The 26,168-nt window shown below is 35.6% G+C and overlaps 1 protein-coding gene across 1 annotated transcript; it reads left to right on the top strand.

Annotated features, from left to right (window-relative positions):
- Window positions 1-678: 678 nt before the first annotated feature.
- LOC120630306 (sphingosine kinase 1-like) lies at window positions 679-26,167 on the top strand. The gene is made up of 3 exons (XM_039899489.1): window positions 679-1,550; window positions 15,976-16,075; window positions 22,282-26,167. The coding sequence occupies exons 1-3, from the start codon at window positions 679-681 to the stop codon at window positions 23,131-23,133; spliced, it is 1,824 nt and encodes a 607-aa protein (XP_039755423.1). The 3' UTR covers window positions 23,134-26,167.
- The last annotated feature ends 1 nt before the right edge of the window (window position 26,168 follows it).

The raw sequence follows: 26,168 nt of genomic DNA, 5'->3' as shown, positions 1-26,168 counted from the left end.
ATCACCATTTCTGATATATTTTAATATTATAAGATTGAATGTTTGTAAGTCGGTCGGTCAGGCGGGCGGAAATTACTTACTGCTGTCAAATGTTCATGGGCCTTGGTAGACCCTCGGAACAAGGTGAGGAAGAAAAGTTCATATTTTAGGGTTGACATATGAAAGACCTTTTTTGTATGGAGGGTAGAGGTAAGGAGAGTCATCTTATATGGGAGAAAAGTTGAAAAAGTGTCCAGTTGTATGTAATGGCGCTGGTGGATGCACAGGGTATGGTATGAATGTAGCAATCGTAGATGAATTGAAGTATGCCGAGTTAAAAAAATTAATGTCATTATCGACTAAAGTAGTTAATTATTGAGAATTTCAACAACTTACGTTGTACAAAATATTGTGGTAAATATAACCTTACTTCCTTGTTTATTTTTCAAGCCTACTCTAACAATATTTGGTTTGGCGCTTCTTTTAAGAGTTACCTTGATGCAAATGTGGCGCCATCCTAATTTAATACATTTTGACGACACTTTTTCATATACACAGATGATCCTCCTTACCTCTACCCTCCATACTTTTTTGTTCGTCAGTGACATATGTGAACGACCTTGAGTGTCAATAATTGACATTTTCAGTTTTGACACTGTCATTTAAATTTTTATAAATTATACTCTTTGATTTTCAGTTATGGCGGAACCAAAGCTCGGGAAGGACGTGTCCTTAAGCAAAACTGACGATAATCCCGATTCGAAAGATCATGTTTATCTCGAAGAAACGTTTTATATTCTCACCAAGAAGAAATCTGTGTTTCGTGTACGGCTAACATCGAAAGGGCTGTCTTTAATTAAAGATACTGATGGTTATTCGAAAGAGCAAGCGATTCTTTTGAGAGACATTATCGGCAGCAAATGTATGAGAAGTAAAAGGCGTCGAGCTGGTGCCGGCTCCTGTGTGTGCAGTTCCTTGGCTGGCCACCACCTCAAAGTAGTGGATGAAAACAGTGGCGACCTTGACGAGAGCGATATCAGTGCTTATCTTTACATTTACGCGTACGTTCTAAAGCGCAGTCGCCGCACTCAGAAGCGCGAGAGAACAACAATAACATTGCGATTTAGATCCTACGACAGGTACGAGGACAACAATAGGGAGGCACAGAAGTGGCGGACTACAATCAAATGTTTGTTAGCAGATTCTCCTGTCTCTTACACTTTGCCACACAACGATAAAAAGTTATTGATATTGTTGAATCCTAAGTCGGGGCCTGGTAAGGCGAGGGAGCTGTTTCAGACTAAAGTTGCGCCTATTTTACAAGAGGCTGAGGCCTCTTACGATCTACACGTTACGAAGTATGCTAAATATGCTCGCGAGTTTGTTCGCACGAGAAATGTTTACTCCTGGCGCGGGATAGTGGCAGTCGGTGGTGATGGGGTGCTGTTCGAGATACTGAATGGAATGTTCGAGCGGTTGGACTGGCAGCAGGCTCTGGAAGAAGTGCCACTGGCAATCCTGCCATGTGGTTCAGGAAATGGCTTAGCAAGGACAATCTGCCATCACTACAAGTTAGTACTTATCATAAGTAAGCTGTCATAACTTTTAATAATATATTACACCATGATGATGTTTTAAAATGTATAATAGCCTCCGTGATGAATATTCATTTTGTGAAAAAATAATTTAAATTTATTTGATCATAACTAGTAGTGTAGTTAGTACCTAGTATCTATTAAATGCTAAACAGATTTTTCAAATCTGAACTATTCCATTGATTAGCATGTTCAAACCAAGAAAACTTTTCAGCTTAAAGCATTTAATTATAAAATAAACCTGTTTGTTAATTAAACACTGTCTGAAGATTGGTATTATCTAAAGGTGTTTTTGTTTCCAACATTTTTAACCTTGTCATCATAATAAAACAATGCCTTAGTTATCTTAAATGCGACTGTAATACTTTTTGTCAAGGAATGTGCATTCATTGTTTTGCAAAGTGTAATTACCTCAAATGTTTTATTGTGAGATAAATAGAGTATTATTAACAACTATAGTTATCTATAGACGCATCAGTGAAAGCTACTTAGTCTATTATATAATTGTATTCAAAATGCTAAATTTAAAAATTCAAAATTTATTTGTTTCAAGTAGGCCTAATATAAGCACTTTTGAAACTTCAAGGTTGTGTGTTTGTAGTGACTCTACCAACGGTTTGGAAGGCAGATTCCACCAAGAGCCACCAAGAAAAGTAGCAGATTGCTCTTTTTGAAAATTTTTTTTTTGTTCGACTACAAGGTAGCCCTTGACCTCAATCTCTCCTGGTAGCAAGTGATGATTCAGTCTGAGATGGTAGCGGGCTTACCTGTAAGAGAGTATTGTAGTCATACCCTTAATTGGTTTCTACGCGACATCACACCAGAACCCTAAATCGCTTAGCAGCACATTTTTGTTGGTAGGGTGGTAACTAGCCACGGCCAAAGCGTCCTACCAGACCAAACCAGAGAAAATGAATAAATTATAAATTCCCAAATAGCCCCTGCCAGGAATCAAACCCGGGACCTCCTACTTAAATTCACAGCGCTCACCTTTGCGCCAGGGAGGTCATCATTTTATAGTCTTTTTAATAAATATACTTAAAACTTTTGAAAAAAATAACAATCTTTTGAATTTTTCTGTTTTGTGAGAGATAAGAGCGGAGTGGCCTGCTTCCATTGTCATTATAAAGATGTCATCAATCGCGTAGTAGCCACGATTGGTTAAATGTGTTTTAATATATTGTTTATATCACTTATTTATGACCGTTTCTAGAATGTCGATTGTTTATAATTACTAATTTTTTATTTTAATAGAGATTATATTATTATAAATATATTGCGAGGCTACTATAAGTATACCTATTTCTTTAAATTTCGCACGAAGCGATTCGCGTAATCTAAGTTTATATTACATATTGATCGCACAGCTCTTTTCTGTAGTATAAATATATCAGCAGCTCTGCCCCATAACAAGATTCCATACGACATTACACTATGGAAGTATGAAAAATAAACAAGCCTAGCAGTTTCAACATCTGTTAACTGTCTAATTATTCAAAGAGCATAAGCAACTGGGCTGAGCTTACCCGCTAGTATCTCGATATGGGCACACCACTGCAGCTTAAAATTCAAGAAATAACATAGAAAATCTGTGGAATTCTCCATTTTTAATGATTCTTGAATGAATTAATACACTTTTATTGTACACCACATTAACATAACAAATTAAAAGTAAAAATTTAACAAAAAGTATACAATTTCGCGGCCTCATCGCTACATAGCGATCTCTTCCAGGCAACCAAATTCTTCATTTATCATTACTTTTTTATCAACTTTCTTTACATTTGCCAACATAAATTCCACACTCTTGGTTTTCTTTGCGTTCAAAACTAAGTTATTAACAGTAAACCAGTGAGATGCGACATAGTACGGCCCTACCAAATTGGTAAAAAAATATCCCAATGGTTATTCGTCGTGATCACGATTGTTTAAATTCAAAAAATGTTTTTTTTTTTTTTATTTCAAGTAGGCCTTAATATAAGCGCTTTTGAATCGTCAAGTCTGTGACTCTACCACCGGTTCGGAAGGCAGAAAAAGCCGGCAAGAAACTCAGCAGTTGCTCTTTTCCAATATCAACAATTTACATTTCACATTTTAAAATTCATTTTTCTATCTTTTGAGAGATGAAAGCGGAGCCGGATGCTTCCAAGCAACCTTGTCATTAAGAAATTCATCAATTGTATAATAACCTTGCTGTAATAAATTTGTTTTAACATATTCTTTGAACTTATGCATTGGTAGGTCCAAAATTTTTATTGATATTTGAAAAATAAGCTTGGTAAATTGAATTGGAAAATACAAAACTTGCCAAAACTTTATTAATCACTTAATTAAAATATTATTTTAAAGCTTTGCTCTCTTATCTTATCATTTATCTATCAAGTAAATAGATATGAAGTAACGAAAGAACTTGAATAAGTGCAAAACTTTATTTAGGTTTTTTTTTGTTAAATATCTATTTCTACGCTACCTTCTATCTAGTGTTGCCCAAATTCAGTCTTGGTCTTGCAGTCTTGGTCTTGTTCTTGCGTTTTTGCAAGACCAAGACCAAGAACAAGACCGCGTATTTTTAGCAAGACCAAGACCAAGACTGACCGTGCAAGACTTGAGCAAGAACAAGACATAGCCTGCAAGACTCTTGCGTCTTGCAGCTAGGACTTAGCGCTATTTCACGGAGTAGTTAGGTGTAACAGTTCGGTGTATAGGTAGGTAGGTACGCTTAGGAATTCTATGAGACGCAAAAAACTATATCAAAGAATATGAAAAACTGGACCTATGCGCATTACGACTAATACCATAAACATAGCGAATAAAAAAATATCTATTAAAATCAAACTGAGTGCATGCATAGTTATGTTTTAACCATCGGCACTTTGATAATGCGGCATCAAAGGTTTTGTACTTACTTCTCAAAGAAATTTGCCGCTTTTCGGAAGTACATGGTTATGATACACGCGCCGGCGGCTTCTTTTGAAATCTAAAACAATCGTTGCCGCCGCGCCGAAATCATAACATTTGACACTATTCATGCAAAATAATTTCGAATTTTAAGAGTACCTACAGGTGTTCCAAAGAATAAATAAGTTTCAGAGTGCTTAGAATGAAAATGAATACATTATACTGATCACGCAAGTAGTATTATGATTAGGATAAAATGGTGAGGATAGGTAGTAGATGTCATAATAATTCATTCTAGTAAGTAATTATAATATTGATTACTTATATGGTTTTAAACTAATTACTTAGGTACTATTATTGTACATTTAGTCATTATATTTCTTAAGTTTTTACAAGTTGTTTTAGCAAATGTAAGCTTATAAATCATAAATGTTTATTAAGAAACAGTTACTTCCATGGAAAACGACATATAGGTCAGTTGATTTTTCGAATTTCTTATCAAATCTTCAGTTATTTATTAATCTGCTTGATCTTTACTATGGCTATGTTAATTCAAGCTCACAATGTTCCAATTCTAATACGTTTTTCTAAGATTTAAAGTAAACTTTAATAAATAGTAATAGACTAATAGGTAATTGCAAGACTTGCAAGACTCTTGCTGCAAGACCAAGACCAAGACCAAGACTGGGAGCGCAAGACCAAGACCAAGACCAAGACCAGGTGTATTGGCGCAAGACCAAGACCAAGACTGGCTAAGTCTCGTCTTGTTCTTGCATTTGGGCAACACTACTTCTATCCAATCTACGCTCGCTTGACTCCCCAGATTGACTGAATCATAAAAGTTTAATCTTTGGTATATAAATTCATGGTAAAATAATTAACATTAAGAAGGCCGCATTGACCGTGAATCGTGATTGTTGGTCTCAGGTTTTAAATCCGAGGCTTTATCTGTAAATCATAAGACCTTTCTTACATGACACGGTGAAGGAGAAAGAATTAATCACAGAAATAAGTACTTCATGGTAAAATAATTAACATAGAGAAGGCCATATTGACTGTGAATCGTGATTTTTGGTCCCAGGTTTTGAATCCGAGGCTTTATCTGTAAATCATAAGACCTTTCTTACATGACACGGTGAAGGAGAAAGTAATCACAGAAAGGTTACTTGAGGATAATTGATGTTCTTTGAAGAAAAAGAATTATTTTTTTGATAGCCCTTTCCTTGAGGACGGATACAGTCCGAAAACACTGTTTACGGGCGGGCAATGCGAGGCGGTGGTTACACTGTAGAATAGGGGATGAAATATTTAATTGAAAAATTTACTTATTAGAAGTCGCGGGGAGCCAATCCGTTTGGGGAATCGTCTTATTATACCGCTTGGACCGCTACCTCGTTAAATGAAGGCTACTCCAATTGAAACTTCATGCTAATTAATGGAACTGGTTATCAATGCAATTTGGGTCGTAATATTTTTCTCACTAAGTACCTACTTAAGTAATCTTTAATTAGGATACTTGCAAGTTGCAATTGACTTACTTACAATTTTTTTTTTAATTTTTATAGTATTAATTGACGGACCGAGCAGTTAGTCCACCTGACGGTAAGTTGAAAACCGTTGCCTATAAACAGAGCAACATTTCACAGGGCATGCAAGGAGCACGTCCTGCAACATGCCCCCTGTGTTCATCAATTTAAAATGTAAGTGTTCGGCCTCATATGCCTTCAGCCTTCGGACCGGAACACAACATTGCAACAATGCTGCTTAGCGACACAAATGAGCATAGCGATAGTACTTCCCCGGACGAGCTCTGTCACAAGAATCTGTACTACTGTTTTACTAAGTTTAGCTTGCGGTTCTCTTAATTCAAAGACTCTAATAGACGAGGCGATGTGTTTGTGATGTTCAATTTGAAACACATCGCTTCGTCTCTTTAGAATTTGTGACGTTATAACCGCAAGGATTTAATTTTAGTAGGTTAGGTATTTATATACATATACTAGCGGTCCCCCGGGACTTTGTCTACGTGAAATTTGTGTTAAGTTTTCCATAAAAACTTTCTGTCGATATTCAAAATGTTTTAGTATTATTATTTTAGTATTTATTGTAATGTATTTTATTACAATAGAACTAAAAAAATTTGAATGTATTATATATATATTTTTTAATGTATTTTGTATATATTTGTTTGACGGCCGAGTGGCGCAGTGGGCAGCGACCCTGCTGGAAAATGATTGATGAACACGAATGTTTTTCATTGTCTGGGTGTTTATCTGTATATTATAAGTATTTATGTTTATTATTCATAAAAATATTCAACAGTCATCTTAGTACCCATAACACAAGCATGTGTGCATTGTCGTAGTATATTTATTTATTTATTTAACAATAGTTTCTGCTAGGTTTTGATGAGTAATTCAGGACTTTGAGCCTTAAAACATAATATAGTTAGAACCGTACATAGACTTTGAATATATTCATCATATCAACCAATTACCGGGCCACTACAGTGGATGGATTTCCCCCACAATGAGACGAAGTTAAGGCTACCACTCTAGCCCATTGCGGATTGGTGGATTCAACACACCCTTGAAAACATTATGGAGGCATCAGGCATGTAGGTATTCTTACGAAGTTTTCCTTCCCCGTTGAAGTGGTATTTTTAATTGCTTAAAACGCACATAACTTTGAAAAGTTAGAGGTGCGTGCTGGGATTCGAACTTGGTCCCCCGAAAGCGTAGCCGAAGTCCTCTGGGCTATCACCGCTTCAATTACACCGCATATTATACACTATGAATATGATATACATAGCGCTGATAGTCTAGTGGTTAAAACTTCAGGGGAACCGAGTTCGATCAGTTTTTATTTATTCCACTACAAGTTAACCCTCGACTGCAATCTAACCTGATGATAAGTGATTATGCAGTCTAAGTGGGTAACGGGCTAACCTAGGGCTTGGCACTTGTAGCAGTAATAATAAACTTCTACTATTACCTGTTGCTTAACTTTTGCACATGGACACGTTAATTTTACTCCGTATCAGGGCGTATAATTTTTGTCTCGTTATCAAGCCGTGCTGTAGTGGGCCGGTAATGGCTTAAATATATGTTTTCATTGGATGAAAAGTAGCCTATTTTATTCTCCGTCCTTTCAACCAACTATATGCCAAAAATCTAGCTGATTAGTGGCTTAGTTAGGGCGAGCAGGAAGGGCAAACAAATACACATTCGCATTTATAATATTAGTTAGGATTCTAATTTTCTAAGAAGTGTCTCACTGGATTGAGTGTTGTAATAAAAAAAAAACACTCTATCGATGGGTTGCTACTTCCTATTTATTTCCTATCCATGCAAATAAATAATAAGTTTATCATTTATCATTAAGTTACAGGGACTTATATAATTTTATAAATTTCCCACCCTCTGTGACTGGGCAACCTGTATTACAAAGGGTTGTTTCTTACAAATAAAATTGCATATTCCTACACCTTTCGAAGTCAGTGGGATCTACACCCATGTACACCCAACAATAGAATATCATCATAGTAAATAAAAGCTGTATTTGACAGTTCAAAAATAGGAGTTCTCCGATCGTCACCAAACTTTAGAGGATTACTCGCCAGGTCAATCCGGAGATTACCTGAAAGTTTCATTGAAATCGGTCCAGCCGTTTCGGAGCCTATACGGAACATACCCACACACTTTCTCTTTTATTTATAGATAATAATCATTACTTGTCACTTAAAAAGCAGCCACATAATGCCATAAGTTTATCTGAATAAGTGTTTGTCAACTTAGTAGATATGGCATCTTGTCTATTGTTAATCAAATAATCCGTCGCTCCAGCTAAACTGTAGACTTATTATCTATTTGGTGGGTGAACTAATTTTGCAGATACCTACTTCCATTTACGCAATGAAGTACTGGCTGTACAGTGTACCTACTAGGCAATACTGTGAATAAAACTAACTAATCAAGCTATAAACGGCGGAAGTATTAAACTGGCATGCTCGAGGGAATGAGATGATACATGATTATGACATAAAATAATTTGACATTTTTGAAAGAACATAACCTGAAAAATCGAGATCGGTAATTTTGTATGGGAGATGTTACTTCAGATTACTATCAAAAGATAACTCTCTTTATTGGGTATCTCGACCTAGTATTATAATTTTTTTCCTAATACAAGCTTCTAGAAATCTAAACTAGCCATTGACCTGTCAGGCTTATATTAAATGCATTGATTTTTCTGGCATTTATTATTATTAAATTGCATTAGTTAAGGAAAAAATTTCGCAAAAAATTCCATCCATCCTTTTTCCATATGTCGGTGTTTCTCTTCTGTTTTACGTAGTACCTACTATCTCATTGTGACGCAGATAAAATTAATATTGTGTATGCTGCGCAGGTACATTTCTTGATTTGTAATTCGTGTCGCGTTTAGTCTAGTTGTTTAGTCATTTCAAATAACTATCACAGTGGCTGTCATATGAACATGTGTTTATCTTAAACCAGTCGAAACATAGCAATCAATTTAGATGCGTCAGGCCTAGCGATTAATACACTGGCTACCTTTCGAGGGAGCCGAGTTTGATCACCAGTTTATCTTTTTGAAGTTACGTGCGTTTTGAATTTAAGCAATTAAATATAAGTGGATTTTACGGTGCAGGAAATTATCTTAAGGAACCTTATATACTCACCACTTAAATCCATATACCGCACATGGCCAGCGTGGTGGACTACGGCCTTTTCCCTCCTCATTCTGCAGGGCTAGCACGGGCAGGAGACAAAAATTATATCCCCCTATTATTTCCCCTGACAAGAGATATAATTAACATGTTCACCTCTAAATTACGGGAGCATGGAATGAGAGAAGTTTACCCCCGTTTATTATTACACATATATAATTTGGATATTATTTCCACTTGTGTGCCAATGCTCTGAGAGTTGATAAAGCTGTGGGAGAAGATACATTAATATTCTTTCCCCGGGGATATCATTGTCTACTGCCCAAGCTAGCGGTTATTAGAACTTTAGTAGGATAGCGATGAGGCCACGAAAAGATGCAAATAAACATACCATACAAATATCACTTTATTAATTTACTTTATAAACTATGACAATATGAACTTATCGTTTTACAACCTCGCAATTCACTTCATAACTCTCTAAAGAACGATCCAACCCGCCAAGAAGAAAACCCAATTTCCCGCCAAAACTCATAGCGTCCAGGTAGAATCCAAGCAATTTGATTGGTTCCCGCCGTTATGCGTCTACCGGCGTTAACCAATCGGAGAATGACAAACGATCGTCTCGTTCAAAAATAAGATTAAATTAAAAAAATAACAAAGAAGTGGAAATTATAATGCTAGTTAAATTTAAATCCTAACACGGTGCTGAGAAGATACCCGTGTCCTGTAGTTGGCCGGTACATAATACATTCCTCGTTATAAATTCGAAAATGGTACGTCGATGTATATACTCCGTTATTTTGTAAAAAAGGAAATACTCTGTTCGTTTAAAAGCATAAATTAAATTATACGGGCTTATGAAATAAAAATATTTTACGGAGGGTAGTCTTACATTGACTTCAATTTTATAATAACCTTTAAATGATTTTTGTAGGAAGTTGTTCCAATTCAGAGATGAGATATGAGCTTCCTTGTCATAGTAATTGTGGTGCCAAATGGAGATAAACATTGTTATTAGTTATTGTGGGGCGGATGGCACATGTTAGATGACATTGCAGTTTTAATATTTTTTTCGTTAGTTTTCCTCATTCTTGTTGTCTCCCTCTTCCGGATCATATTACTAAATTTGTGTTGTTTGTTTATTGACGGCTGATTGGCGCAATGGGCATTGACCCTGCTTTCCGAGTCTAAGGCCGTGGGTTCGATTCCCACAGCTAGATTTTTTTTGTGTGATGAAAATAAATGTTTTTCAGTGTCTGGGTGTTTATATGCATATTATAAGTGTTTATCTATATTATTCTTAGATATATTCATCAGTCATCTTAGTACCCATAACACAAGCTACGCTTACTTTGGGACTAGATGGTGATGGGTATTGTCGTATGTTATTTATTTATAGCCGTTACAGCAAACTTAGATTATTATTGAGTAGTTATTTAAGTTTTATTAAAAATATAAATATTTTGAAGAATGCTCATTCGTATATAATGCCCGCGGCCCGCTCTCACTAATTATTTAGTGGTTTTAATTTTAAAAATATTTATGTTTCGAACAGACTGCCTCGTTTGTCTATATTCAATCTATTCGTAATTTATTACTTTTATCCGTGTAATAGTAACAGATGTATTACTTAGCAACTTTGTTCAAAAAGTATCCTAACCTTGGTGGTTTTATCAGCTAAAACCATCTCTCGAATGAGAGAAGAGGCCATTGCCCTACAGTAGGACGATAGACGTTGGTATCAGACGTATTGTTTTTAATGACGAACAATTAGACTATCCGCTACAGGTTACCGCTTCTTCGCCATTTTTCTATTATTATTCCTCTTACTAACCATCCGCAGCATCACTAATACACGTTAGGGTGAGGAACGTGAAAATTGGGATTTGGTTTTCTGACGACGCTATGTAAATAAAGTGGAAAAAAACTGGAACGTAGCTAGGTCGCGGTTAGAAAGAGGTTTAGCTGGCCAAGGTAAGGCCGCATGATTCGTTGAAAAATATACGTACCTAGACTAAAAAGAAAAGTTTTTTTTTTCTTTACTTTTGCGCATTTGTTACTTCTTCTGGCTCGCTGATTTAACCGCGTTATCAATGGTCTGTAGCATCTTCCGTAAGTTCTGCATGCTTTTTCAAAATGGCCCGGTTGTCTCTTAGATAAATACAGGCGTTCAAACATACAAACTTATTGAAAAGTATTATATAACAAATATTTTATGATATTAATGTGGATAAAGATTAGTATAGAATATTTGGAATTTCTGCTCTATTATAGTTCAAATGTAATTAGTAAAAACAAGTAGCTATTATTCAAGTCCCATTCCCATGTTCTCCAACATAAGTGAAGAAGCGGTGGCGATTTTAACCTAAAATCCGCCAAATTTTAACTGTCTGTTTCTGCAAGGTTCCTGTTTCGCAACATTCTTTTTTTAATTTATTACATTTGCGTCACTTTTCAGGAAACGCTTTTAAAAAAATATCCAGATCACTATCATGGTTCTGTTAACATTATCGGCTTTCTTATTATTGAATCTTTATGAAAGTGTGATTTAAAGAAGCTGAGGAGGAATGGCCGGCATTCATTTAACAAACTGTGATGTGTAAGGCTAAACCTACCTCACTACGTATAGTCTGGCAGAAGTAAATAAAACTAGGCCATGTGTGAGTGAAAAGTTGTTAACTGAAGGCTGTGGATTTCGGAAGGAGAGGTATTCAAATAGTTGTTTGGTTAAGTAATCATTAATTAATAGACAGCTCCGAAAACATTGATCTAAATAATTCAATCCATCTGAAGATTTTGGATGAGATGGATTATTAAATTCGGACGTACGTGTAGAAGCGTTGGCGATGTTAAAGAAAGGTAAATGGCCGGCATTCATTTAACTAACTGTCACGCTAAGACTGCAGAAATAAATTAAACTTACCATGTGCGAGTTAAAACTCGTTCACTGAAGGTTACGCACCTTGGAAGGAGAGTGTAGTGTGGCCTTGTGGACATAAATTGGGTGCCAACCTTAGATCTTATATGTATTATGTGTTTTGTTTATGCGAGGCTTGCGGCGCAGCTAGTTACCACCCTGTCGACAAAGACTTGCGATACGATTTCGCGTAGAAACCGACTAGGGGCATGGATGGGGTTTATATAACTGCCATAATGCCATACAGGTAAGTCCGTTACTATCTTAGACTGCATCATCTCTTACCACAAGTGCGATTCAAGTCAAGGGCAAACTATTTTTGATCTACTAAAGATCAGTATTTTTGTTACACATAGTATTTATGTTTGTCATATATCTTTCAGTAGCGTCTGTTTTGTACGTGTATTTGCACAAGTGAGCCACAGATATTTGTCATACTTTAATTGAATATACCTATAGAAGGTTTTCATGATGTTGCGTAGTTAGAAGTTACTTAATTGTATCATAGTTACAAACTTACAACTCAGTGCAAAACATTGAGTGCGGAATTGAATTTGAAATTGCTTGAATTATGATGTGTTGAATCGTTACATACAAGTTTTGTGGACTTTGACTTGACATCGAGTTCAAAGCGTATGAAAAAGCAAATTGCTTGTAGGTAAATATTACTTACCTCTGTTCTTGTTTTTTATTCGAAGACAAGTTATCACTTGGATGTTATTTCCAGTAACCACTTATTTACCGAACAAACTAACCTGTATACATAATAAGCGTTTTGAAGATTTGTGTCTACTACTGTTTATTTATTGATCACTCAATAAACCTGTGTAAATCAATAGCTAGAATAAATTTTTATTTATCATGGTTATCAAACATGTATTGGTGGCGAACGCTTGCGTTATTAACATCTTGACGTTCCGCTGTTGGGCACCGGCCTTCTCACTCATAGACAACGTTTTTGAGCATAAACCCACCACATCTTATCACAATAAGTTAATGATAATAAGCAGGATGGACGGTTGCACCTTAGCATATAGCCTATTACTGTGGACATGTACAAATATTTTTTTAATAGAAAACCGCAATACGAATTTCTTGACAAGCCCCAAAGACGAATGCAGGATCTCATGATTCGTAGTTGAACATGCTAACAGACATGATGCAGAGAGCTCTAAAATATTGTTTTATGTAAATAAGTTTGAAGACTTTGGTCTTCAGGCCCTGCGGACCCCTAACGAGGTGGACAGACGACATCGTCGACCAACGAACGAGTCGGCCCAGGACCGTGGATTGTGGATTTTGGAACTCTCTGCCAAAGACCTATGTCCAGCAGCGAACATCAATCGGTTAAAGTGATGATGATAATGAGATTATATCGTAGAGGCATAGAGAGAGACTTTAGAGAGCTCTAAAGTATTGATTTATATTCATTCAAGTATAGATCGATAAATAGGTTCCAGTTTAGAGACGGACAACTCAGTCTGTTGTGTATGTGAGTCCTTTCGATGTTTGTTGACGATTTATTCCTTTACAGTTGCGGTGATATTAATATACCTGCCTATTTATTTTAATACTAGCTGTTGCCCGCTACTTTGTCTGCGTTTGATTTTAATTTTTGATGTGGCATTAAATTTATTTGTAGAGCTAAAAAAAAATAAAGTATTCAGTATCGCTAAGCCTTAAATGAGGGGTTTGCTGCTGTCTGCTGAGGAGTTCTGTCCTCTATCTCCAACCACAGTTTGGGCAAAATGATACACATAATATAACCTCTGTGATACAAATATAAATGTTTAAGTCGGTTATAATTTGTCGGAGTTATGGTGTAAAATCGTCAAACACACATCCTCTCTGCCATAGGAACCGAGCTTAATGTCGGGATAAAAAGTATCCTATATTAATTCTAACACTTCCAAGAATATGTGTACAAAGTTTCATGAGGATCGGTTCTGTAGTTTTTGCGCGAAAGCGTAACAAACAAACTTACATTGACATTTATAATATTAGTAGGGATTAAATTATCTTTATTCAAAAAGCAATTTACGAGCAAGTGGTAGAAAATAGTGCTTTATTCCATCACTGTGTTATGTCACAATTTCATAACGGTACAGTTCTGTGTCTTGCGCCTTTCTTACCGCACCAGCACTGCCCCATTCGCATTAGGTTTTATCATCAACACTTTCACTTTTGCATCATTTGTGTTTTGCACAAGCGTGTTTTTAAACACGTACTTAACGATATGGGAATATTTGTGTATATATTTTCAACAAAACCGGGAGGTGATTAATCTTGATATAAATTTATATGCATACCTTTTATTTTTTGTAAATTAATAAAGTTATAGAAGAAAATACCAGAAAAACTAACGTTACTTACAGTACAGAAGCGGTGATAGTCCAGTGGGAGAATTTAGACTTCACTTTCGGGGGGTCGAGTTCGATTCCCAGCACGCACCTCTTAAGTTTTCTAAGTAATGTGCGTTTTAAGCAATTAAAATATCACTTGCTTCAACGGTGAAAGAAAACATCGTGAGGAAACCTGGATGCCTGAGAGTTCTCCATACTGTTCTCAAAGGTGTGTGGAGTCCACCAATCCGCACTGGGCCAGCGTGGTAAATTATGGCCTTAACCCCTCCTCATTGTGGGAGGAGACCTGTGCCCTGTAATGGGCCGGTAATCGGTTAATACGATGATGATAATGACGTACAGTTACGCGAGATTTCGTAAGCGAAGAATTTTTTGTACGTACTTTCCACTTCTCCGGGATAAAAAACTTGACTTACTTGCAATGCAAGTCATCTACTAGTTCGGGTTCGAGGCAGGAATTTATGATTTCTGAATTGTCTGGTCTGGTTTGGATTGGTTGAAGGCTTCAGCGTTGGCTAGTTTACAACTCTACCGACATAGTCGTGCTGCCATCGCTTAGCATTCCGAAACGATGTCGCGTGAATACCGATTAGCTTCTTTTTGGGGTTAATATAACTGCTATAGCCATAACGTCTTACAACCTCGTGAAATAAAAATCAGTCAATTTCTTCATTTGCAGCAGAAAAATAAAAATAAAAGTATTATGATGGTCAGATCGACATAGGGAGAGAAAAATTCTCATACATTCATAGTATACAGTGTTTAATTTATCGTTTTCCTCCTTGAACACCTGACGAACCTTCCAAATTACATTATTTTGGTCACGTATTATGAGTTTTTAATATCATTGAATACAATGACAAATAAATGAATATTCTTTAATAACTTTTGGCCATGTATGTAGAAAACGTTTCGCATTAGTTAATGACTGATGCTTTATGCGATTAGCAATCATTTTGCGCTGATCGAATTTTCGTTAACGAAATATAATTCCTGACGTAGTTGGTTACACCACATATTCATTATTAAGCAGACGTTAATGGTTATGGAAAATGTATATATACGAAAAGAAAGATAGAATAGATTTTCAAGTCTAAGTCGGTGTGATAGTTGACTTGATTTGTCCATTACGGTATTGATTACATATTAATAATTAATCTTTATAATATTGATGCCGTGTGTATGGCAGATCAGAATACAGTTGTAACCGCGTCTTCTCAAGCCGCGGGTGCTGCAGGGGGCGACTAAGGGAAAATAACCGAGAACGGGCTACGACGATTTTAGGCAAACCCTCCTATAAGGCGAGGCCTTTAGTCCAGCAGTAGACTATTATGGGCTACTGACGATGTTGATGACTTAATGTTTTTGTTTAGGTTGCCTGGAGATCGCTTTTTAGAGATAAGGCCGCTCGATGTACCTTTACTTTCTTTCTTTTAATTGTGTTTTTTTTATTGCTTTGTATATGCTGTACACTAAAGTGTATTTTGATTTGATTTGATGTTTAATGGCAGAATATATTTTTTGTTCCAGTGAGCCTTACATACCACAAAACTTGACGGGCTTGTCCATGTCACTGGCCAGAGGGAAAACTGCGCCCATGGACGTTGTCAGAGTCGAGACGAAATCAAAAGTAAGTTAATCTTCCTACATTGGCGAAGTGGCCAGTCCACAGCATAATATGTGTTACCGACTAGTTATCTGGCGCAAGGGTAAGTGTTGTGGTCTTGTGAGAGTGAAGGTTTCGGGTGTCGAACCCGGCAGGGGAAATTTGGGAATTTATGTCTGAAATTTCCATGGTTCCGATACGATGTCTTGTAGAAAACGATTAGTGGTATAGCTTATTACTGCCATATAGTTATTATTTAATTAAATAAAAAAGAATTAAAAAAATCTTCGTAGGTATGTATGAATAGTAAGGAATATCTTGAATGAATAAGTGATTTTAAAATTGTCATAATCATGAAGTTGTGGACTCGTTATGTTACGTTAAGTTAGTCGTTCGACTTCATAAACGTACTTAAGTGGTTGAATAATTTTCATGTAATATAAGTCCACATATTCATATATTTTTGCGCAAATAATTAAAATAAATCGTTATTTACTTGAAGGTCGATTAAGACAATGCAGTCATAAACCTTAATTCTTTTACGTTTTTCTTATATAGATTTATTTTTGTAACGCTTTTAACTGAATACAGTGTTATCAATACAAATTTCACGGTATGTTTAACCGACTTCCATAAAAGAGGAAGGCGGTTATCAACTCTAATGTATTAAAATATGTATTTGCTAAATCATTTTTTTGTTCGAGGATAGATATACCGAAATGGTCTGAATTAAATTTCATATACTTAGATCTGATAAAGAACCGGTGGTATAGTCGAGCTGAGAAGAGCCGGCAAGAAACTCAGCCGATAGCTTTTTTACAACATCGTTTTACAGTTTAACAATCTATTGATCATATATTTCCAAAGTGTGTTTTTTTTTAATTCTATTTTGTTATGAAATCAACTTTAAACCGAGCTGCATACAGCCTAAGTTAATTCTGAGAAAAATATTAATGCCCAGCGTTGGGACTTATATAAGTTGAGATTGATAATGCGAACTATAAAATAGTCATCTTTAATATATTAACATATGAAGATATTGAAGATTGTTACAAATTTTGTTTTTTTTTAACAATACCCTACAAATAATCTAAAAACCTCGCTGCCATGGCCAATTGCAACATTCTATTATTAATTTTTTTCAATAAATATATTTGTATTTAATCTTTAGCGAAGGTCGCTGTTGTAATTACGTTACGTAAATTTCTTATCGGTTAGGTATTGTTTTCTTGATACGGGTATTTACACGTAAGTGCTAAGTTGGCTTCGAAACTATACTTAAGGGTTTAGTCGGCTCTATAAGCCGTGATAACAGTTCAAAAAAGGAGGTTAATTGCAAACTATATTATCCATACATGCAGGTATCGCATGTTTTACAGTCAGTACCTCGCTTTTAAAAGCCAAAAATAAAAAGTTTTTAGGAATTGTTAACAGCGATTATAGCCTAGTGGTTAAAACCTCGAGAGTATCGAGTACGATCTCAGGCACGCGTCTCTAAATTTTCGGAGTAATGTGCGTTTTTATTTTCAAAACAAGAGGATACCTGCTTACCTGAAACTTCTAACAAACTTAATATTCTCAAAGGCGTGTCATTTAAACAATTCGCACTTGACCAGCGTGGTGGACTGAGGCCTTAAACACTCTCATTTTGAGTTTAGTGGAATTTATCATCAAAACAAAATGACAATTGGTGAAATCCAAAGTTATTCCGGATATAACCTTTGATTGTAAGCTTCAGTGGGTTACCAATACGAAGAGACACTAATATATAGTACGCAGTCAGTAAAATACTTCAATTTCTGATACCATCATTTCACAGGCGTCCAGTCCCTTTCATATAAGAGAGGGATGACCAACTACGCTGCTTTATTTATTACTAGCTGTCCTAGCGAACTTCGCACCGCGGATTTTTTTTTTATGAATTACTTTTAATACTTATTATCCTATTCCGGTGTTAGAGGAATCCAAAAAATCAAATATCATAAAAATTGGTCCAGCCGTTCTTGAGTTATAAATGGTGTAACTCACACAACTTTCTTTTATATATATAGATAACATATCGTGATAATCAGTGGCGTGCATAGGTGTCTTAAGCAGGGTAGGCATAAAGCTGGAAGATCGCGTAAAATTGAAAAATTCTCCTTCCATACAAGTTGTGGGAAATGTTTAGGGTATGCAGTGCATTTGTGCATCTATGAATTGCACGCTACTGGTGATAATGTGCTAGATCGACGGCTTCATATATACTGTCCGAGTTACAGCGCCAATTGGACGTAGTATAGTCTTTTATAAAATGTTGAACCTGATTGCGAGTGGGTAGAGTTGGTTGTAGAGTTACGTCCTCGAAGTTTTTATCATTGCTCAGTCAATATGATAAATTGCACCCTTTCAAATGTAAAATAAATACAGCGTCATCAACCAAACAAAAAAATATATCCTTCGTTTTGATAGGTTGCCACCAACCTCTTTTGACTGTCAGAGCTGATCGGCTGATAACTTTTGTATACCTACAAGGCCTTGCCGCCAAGCGAGTTCGCGTTCTGCTACGATCCCGCCTAGAAACAGGTATATAAAATATCTTTATTTTATCAGAAAAACTTACACATTTCATTAGTGTGAAGCCCTATCTCCTGCGGTAGTTTAAACTGTGTTACAGGAGGCATAGTATATGGGTATGGGGTTTAAAATAACTGCCATACCTCTAAAAGGTTAGCCCGCTACCATCTTACACAGAAGTAAAAAATTATCTTCTCCCACAGCTTTATCACCTCTGAGCATTGGCGCACAAGTGTCCAAGTAATAATATATGTGCAATAATAAACTTCACCTGTTACCTTTTGCCGTGCTTTTTGTTTTTTTTTTTATCACTCGTTGGGTGATAATGTAATCGGGGGATATTATTTTTGTCTCCTGCCTATAGGTTCTAGGAGTGCAGGTTTATTAGAGGAAAAATGTATGAGACGTCACTGGACGCCTGGCCGATGTGAAACATCGAAATTGTTTTTTATACGTTATATGCATAAAATAACAGATTACAATAGGAGTCAGATGTGGCATACTGAAAAGATAATGTATTATACTCATACTGTGATTTTGCTTTCCTTGTAGGAGGCTGCACACTTGCAATTCCTGAATTATTGCTGTCAGACAAATTTTATTGTTACTGTACCCAGTGGCGTGCACTTCATACATGCACAAAAGCACTGCCTACCCTAAAATCGATATATAACTCGTATAGGAGGAGATTTTTTGCCGTTTTATGCAATTTTCCTGCTGTATGCATACCCTGGTAAGAAACTCAGTGCACGCCACCGACTGTACCTATACACTATACACACTAGTACATATGGACTACGTATCGCGATGCCTCGCCACGGCATGTATCGCCACTCAGGTTTACTCTCGCCTATAGATGTTTCACATCAAAAAAATATAGGTATTTCGTGAGCCAGTGCCACCTTAAGCGTTTGGTAATATACCTACGTCGCAAAGAACACAATATGAGATTCAATTGAAAAGTTAATCAGCATACAACTACGAAGCTATCCACGCACAATTTGTGCCCTTTCACCTTCAGATATATCTAATGTTACACTATTCAATTGACTGCGTCCGTCATAACAAACTAGGAGCGTAGCGGCAGTGAGGATACGACAATTTATGTGCCTACCTACCTCATCCTATTAAGAGCACATCTACGCGATCATCTGATCTACGAGTAGATAGCGTGTTTATTATGTCGAATACAAAACACTTGGCTAACTTCGTCTGCTGAGTGATGTATCATCATCATTAACAAAGCATTACCGACCAACTCAGAACACGGGTCTCCTTTCAAAATGAAAAGGGTGTCGGCTGTATTCCTCGATTCTGGAGTAATTAAAATATCATTTGGTTAAAAAGTTACCCCCGACACGCTCCTCTAACTTTTCGGAGGATTGTGGTTTTTTAATTTAAATCCCACCTGCTTAAGCGGTGAGGCAACACATCGTGAGGAACCCTGCATGTCTACCAATCTGCACTTTGTAGACTTCACAAGCTTTGGAGAACGTTATGGAGAACTCTCAAGCATGGAACGAAGTTTTTACAAAGAATCGTGGTTTAGTAACTGAAAGGTGTCTTACAATATGCTCAATTTTTGACGATCGGGCTGCCAATTTTATTGAATCTACCTATCTCAATCTCAAAACCAAAGTAAATTAACACCTTTCAGACCTTTCAGAGTTTGGCAGTTATATTAAACCCATATCCTTTTTATCCCTCGATTTCCACACGACATCGTACCGTAACGCTGAATCGCTTGGCGGCACATCTTTTTCGGTAGTAGTACTTTTTCGGGCGGTAGCCATGCTCAAAGCCTCCCCGCCAGACCAGAGAAAATAAATTCTAAATTACAAATTGTCACTTCCGGGGATCGGCATAACTAATTTTGGAAAAGATAGCAATACTATTAGAATCATTAACTTAGTTGAGTTGAGAGATTTCAAATCTTAATATATATAAATCTCCTGTCACGATGTTTGTCCGCGATGGACTCCTAAACTACTGAACCGATTTTAAATTAAATTGGCACACCGTGAGCAGTCTGGTCCAACTTAAGAGATAGGATAGCTTAGATCTTTAATTATAGTCGCAATTTTATTTTATTGCAAATTATTTGTCTATAATTAATTGACAGTCACATTTTATATATATATATATATATATATATATATATATATATATATATATATCTTAATATATATAAATCTCCTGTCACGATGTTTGTCCGCGATGGACTCCTAAACTACTTAACCGATTTAAAATTAAATTGGTACACCGTGAGCAGTCTGGTCCAACTTAAGAGATAGGATAGCTTAGATCTTTAATTATAGTCGCAATTTTATTTTATTTCAAATTAAATGTCTATAATTAATTGGCAGTCACATGTTATATATATATACTACTATACTCATTTAAAGCTTAGCGATACTGAATACTTTAAAAACAAAATCAAACGCAGACGAAGTCGCGGGCCACAGCTAGTATATATATATATATATATATATATATACTACTATACTCATTTAAGGCTTAGCGATACTGAATAGTATAAAAACCAAATCAAACGCAGACGAAGTCGCGGGCAACAGCTAGTATATTATAATTTAAATAATTTTTTTTTTTTGACTTTTTTTACAAACAACTATTTTTTTACAGTCTCGGTTTTATCGATCGTTACAAATGACATGCGTCTGTAAATATCAAGGTAAAAGAATACTAATCTATGCATTCAACATAATAACAAAAATGCAAATACAATAGAGCAGGAAAAGCGATGTACAATTTGTACATCGCTTTCAAAATTCAAAATTCATTTATTTTAAGTAGGCCTAATATAAGCACTTTTGAAACGTCAAGTCTGTCTGTTTGTAGTGATTCTACCACCGGTTCGGAAGGCAGATTCTACCGAGAACTTTAAAGCGATATCTTCCAGAAAACCAATGGCGTAAAGGGAAATGCTATAGTCATGCTATAGAAGTGCTTCTATTTATTCCAAATTTGAAGTATATACCCTAAAAATGACTTAACAAAAAAGTACTTAGTTTTTACTCGAAGAATGAACCATTTAACTGGCAGCCGATTTCATTTTAATTAATTGTAAATGTCTCATTATCTCATTGAAGACGTCTATTTGTCCGTGTTTACCGGTAATGAAAAACTAGTAAAATATCCTTATAACACGAAGGTATATTTCGCCATCATCTACAAAGTAATAATAGCTCCGGTGGGAAATCGGGCGGTTCCGAAACCAATTAAATACTTTTTTTTCCATTCTTTTAACAGCCGAACATGGAAAATTTAATTATTGAACTGTCAAAAATAAATTAAAATACTATTCATTTTAGGCTGCTTGAAATCTAATAATAATAATATCTTTTATCTCTTTATTTAGACAACTAAATTAACCTTTGTTAGTAATACAACTTAAACGACTATGTTAGTATTGATTAATTATATTATATTATAGAATTATATTATATTTTAGGATAAATTCAAGACAATTTGCTTCACCGTGCAAGCACCGACATGAAGTGTTGCAAGATAGGTGAATCAAACTTTCCCGCTAACATATTCAGGATACTGTTTGAGCTTGACCGCAACCTTGAAATAATCATCGGAAATATTTTATGAGCACAAATAATTATTAATGCCAACTTAATTAACAAAATCATATTATCTTGTTTCAGATAATGTTTTCCTTCTTATCGGTCGGCTGGGGCTTGCTATCCGACATTGATATAGAAAGTGAAAGATTAAGAGCGATAGGTGGACAAAGGTTTACACTTTGGGCATTGGCGCGGCTGGTCGGATTGAGAAAGTACAAAGGCGTGGTTAGCTACGCCAAAATAAAGGATATCAGCAACTTGCCGAAGCCGAAACACCCGTTGACGATAGGCCACAGCGTGAGTCAGGACGACGCTCTAGATTCACCAGATGTGGAAGCTTTCTTCGATTGTGATGAGAATTCCGAAGTATTCACCAGCGCGGTCAACGGTAAAAGACATCAGCGTGTAGACTCCTGGTACTCCGTGAATTCCAGGAGAAGTGCCTTCTACAGCACGCGAGGTTCCGATTACCACAGCGTCACGAGTAGTGGCTCCGAAATGCGATCGCCGGTTCACGCGTGCATGCATGGTCCCGCTTCACACTTGCCTTCGCTCGTATCACAATTACCATCGCATTGGGTGCACGAAGAAGGCGAGTTTGTTATGGTACACGTGTCCCATCAGTCGTATATCGGCGAGGATTTGCTATTCGCGCCGAGCTCCCTCCTATCCGACGGAGTCATGTGGATGCTCATAATCAAGGCGGGAATATCTAGAACTCAAGTACTATCCTTCCTAATAGGTATGAGTCAGGGCAATCATTCGGATGGCAATAATGAATACATTAAAATGGTTCCAGTTAGCGCTTTTAGGATAGTACCTGAGGGTTCAAATGGCTATCTCACCGTAGACGGCGAGATGGTTGAATATGGACCAATCCAAGCCGAAATATTTCCCAATATAGTCAATATCCTGGTACCAGACACAAAATAACGTTAGAACATTTTACTTAGCCCTAAATACTAGTTATAATAGTTCATAAAACGAATTTGCCGAGCCGTGTGCAATAAAACAATATGAAATATATCAGTAACAGATGTCATTATCTTAATATATCTGAAAAGGTTGTGCCAGATGACACACTTAAGTAAGTATACTTATTTAAACATTAACGTGTCCGTAAAATAAGGTATCCATTAGTTACTATTATAAAAGGAAATATGAAAAGAAATTGGAAATGTGTGCATTATTTGTTGGCTTTATACTGTTTAATTTAATGGATTTAGTAAAAAAAAAAAAACAGCTAAAAATGTGATAATATTTTTAAGTGGATCGTTCGTTTCGATGAAAAGACACGTATAATAACTAGTCAATGCTAACGAAATCAATAAACACAGTGCCAAATATTCCGCACTCTAAATTATCTAGGAATTGTTTAATAATATGTGTTTAAAAATCAAAGTATTCGATATTCACGATGCGTTGCTCAAATTAAGGGCAATTAAATACGAATTGAGCACATCACCTTGTATTATATTATCTGTACTGCTTTAAACAGTTTTATTTTAATTTAGGCAATTTATCTGAACCCGTCGTTTTTCGTTTTGGTTCACTAAATGATTTCCATAATTAGGCGTAAATAGGTAAGATAGGTGATAGGCGCATGCGGTTCGAGCGATCATTATAATGATCATGATAATGAATTACATACGAATGAGTGCGTATTGCAAATTATTAGTAGAAGTAGAGATTTTGCGACAGTCATGCCTATTTCTGCGGCCAAGCAGCATGGCTGTGTCCCGATCTGAAGCGTGCGATTACCGGTGTAATTACAGGCACATGCGGCTTATCTACGCATCAAGTTAATGGTCACAAGATGGCACTTTGTAGCAAGTGTTTTGATTACAGGCAGTGGCGTGCATTTCATACATGCACAAAAGCACTGCATACCCAAATTGTTTTATATAAGTTGTATTGGGGAGATTTTTTTCCATTTTATGCCATGTACCGGCTTTATGCATACCCTGTGCACGCCACTGATTAGTCATCTGCTTGGACCGCCAATTATATCTAAATAAATATAAACTTAAATGTTCCATACACATAGATTGTCGTATATTATATCATATATTTTTTTTGAAACGTGTGTTAACGCGGTGTATTCGAGTACCTACCATATTTCATTAAAATCTTTTAAGCTGGTTCTGCTCGATAAACTATTCACATATAAACAAATAAGTATAACATTTGTAAAACTAATGTGTGTGATACGTTTTAAATATTAATTAAACGTAATAATAATTAATATTAATATAATTCAACTCATTCGTATGTTGCTGTATAATAAAGTGTCCACTGCAACACAGCGCAGGTCGCCAGTGTTCTTTTTACGTGACACTACACTTATGTGATTTTCCACATTAAATTGTTATCGGTTGCTTAATTCCAACCTTTTGTGATCACTCCAGTATGGTAATTATATGTACTATACCGAACTTTGTCCAATTATATAGCGAAAGTCATAAACATTATCAGCTTGTTAGGTACAGGTCTTCCGCGCTTCACTAGGAGATCTTGTCGTACCTAGTTATTATAGCTGTCCTAATGGTTCTATCAAAATTGGGTAAAGTCCAAAAAAGTTACTAATTTAGGTATTTGCATGAAATAACTATACTCAAATTTTTCTAACCTGTCATATTGGTAATGCAATCAATTTTTGCCATTGGTTTCAGTACATAATATATATACATTTAAATAAGCAGTTTTTTTTTTAATTTTTTAAAACATACTTTTAAAATTAAGTAGAGAATTAAAAAATTCCCATAACATTACATAAGATGTGTAAGAAAAAATGGACTATGGGTAAAATAGGTTGTACAGAAATCCTCAACCTGCATAAATTATAACAATAGTGATTTTTTCCCGAGGACAGTGGGAGACAAATTTATTTAAGTTCAGGATATATTGTGTGTACCTGAGACCTAAATTAATTCAAATAATATCGCAGCTAATTAAATGTTACGTTTGTAGTATGTGGGGTTCTGGGTGCTGGTGGAATAATATATTAATATAATTTTTAATGTGTATATTTTATAATCTTTCTGTGATAATATCAGTTTCTGCCATAATAGTAGTTTGATCATTATTCTCAACCCCATAGTTTTGTGCCTAATATTGACATGTTTTTTTTATCTGAGAAGTTTTCTATACACTTTGAATTTTAATACAATGTTTTTTATCTACATACTGTACAATAATAATTATTATTATATACCTACCTACAAATTTTCTGATAATTTGAAACAGCACAATATTTAATAAATAGCTAGGTATTTTAAGTTATTGAAGTTGTTCAACACATGTATGTATTTTATTTTATGGTATGCATAAACTGTTTATATTGCTAGAAGTAACCGAAGAAATCGCCACTGTCGAAAATATTTAAACCTAGATGTAGTACCAAAGTAGGATAAATCCATGAATTATTGTACAAAAGTTCCTCAAAAGCTTTTAAACCAGTGGTCTAAATATTCTACTTAATAGACCTTGTATTATTTAAATGATGTGATTGATTGCGTTTTTTTCTGGATTATATACCTACTGATTAATAATAATGTGGGAATCTTTATTGCATGTGTTATTTTTATGTTCTTAAAATATAAACACTATTTGCTAAATTTCAAATGTAAAGGGGGCTCTAATAGCAATTGTGCACTTGTCCTATCCAAATCTAACAAATCACTTTAATGAAATAGTACCTATTTACTTCTCTAAATTAAGATAAGATACAACAGCTACTGAATCAAGACAAAATACAGTGTAGAATTAGGTACATGTTATTCTGGAGCTGACTTTTCAGATTCGATTTGGCTATATTTACTCTGACAAATAGATTAAATGCTTTGATCTTAGTCTGAGAGCTAAGACTAAAATGATGGAAGATATTATAATCATATCTTAAAAAAGTTTGCAGAAATGTATGTTTTGTATGCTTGTTTACTACTTAACATATATTCCAGACAGCAATT

The sequence above is a fragment of the Pararge aegeria genome, chromosome 16 (genome assembly GCF_905163445.1).
Source record: "Pararge aegeria chromosome 16, ilParAegt1.1, whole genome shotgun sequence".
Classification (NCBI taxonomy): domain Eukaryota; kingdom Metazoa; phylum Arthropoda; class Insecta; order Lepidoptera; family Nymphalidae; genus Pararge; species Pararge aegeria.
Note: the sequence above shows the minus strand (reverse complement) of the source record. Positions and strands in the feature narration are given on the sequence as shown.

Coding starts and splice junctions, on each gene's coding strand:
- LOC120630306 (XM_039899489.1), top strand. CDS start 679: ATGGCGGAACCAAAGCTCGGGAAGGACGTGTCCTTAAGCAAAACTGAC. Junction 1,551..15,975: donor ACAATCTGCCATCACTACAA/GTTAGTACTTAT, acceptor TTTTTGTTCCAG/TGAGCCTTACATACCACAAA. Junction 16,076..22,281: donor GAGTCGAGACGAAATCAAAA/GTAAGTTAATCT, acceptor ATCTTGTTTCAG/ATAATGTTTTCCTTCTTATC.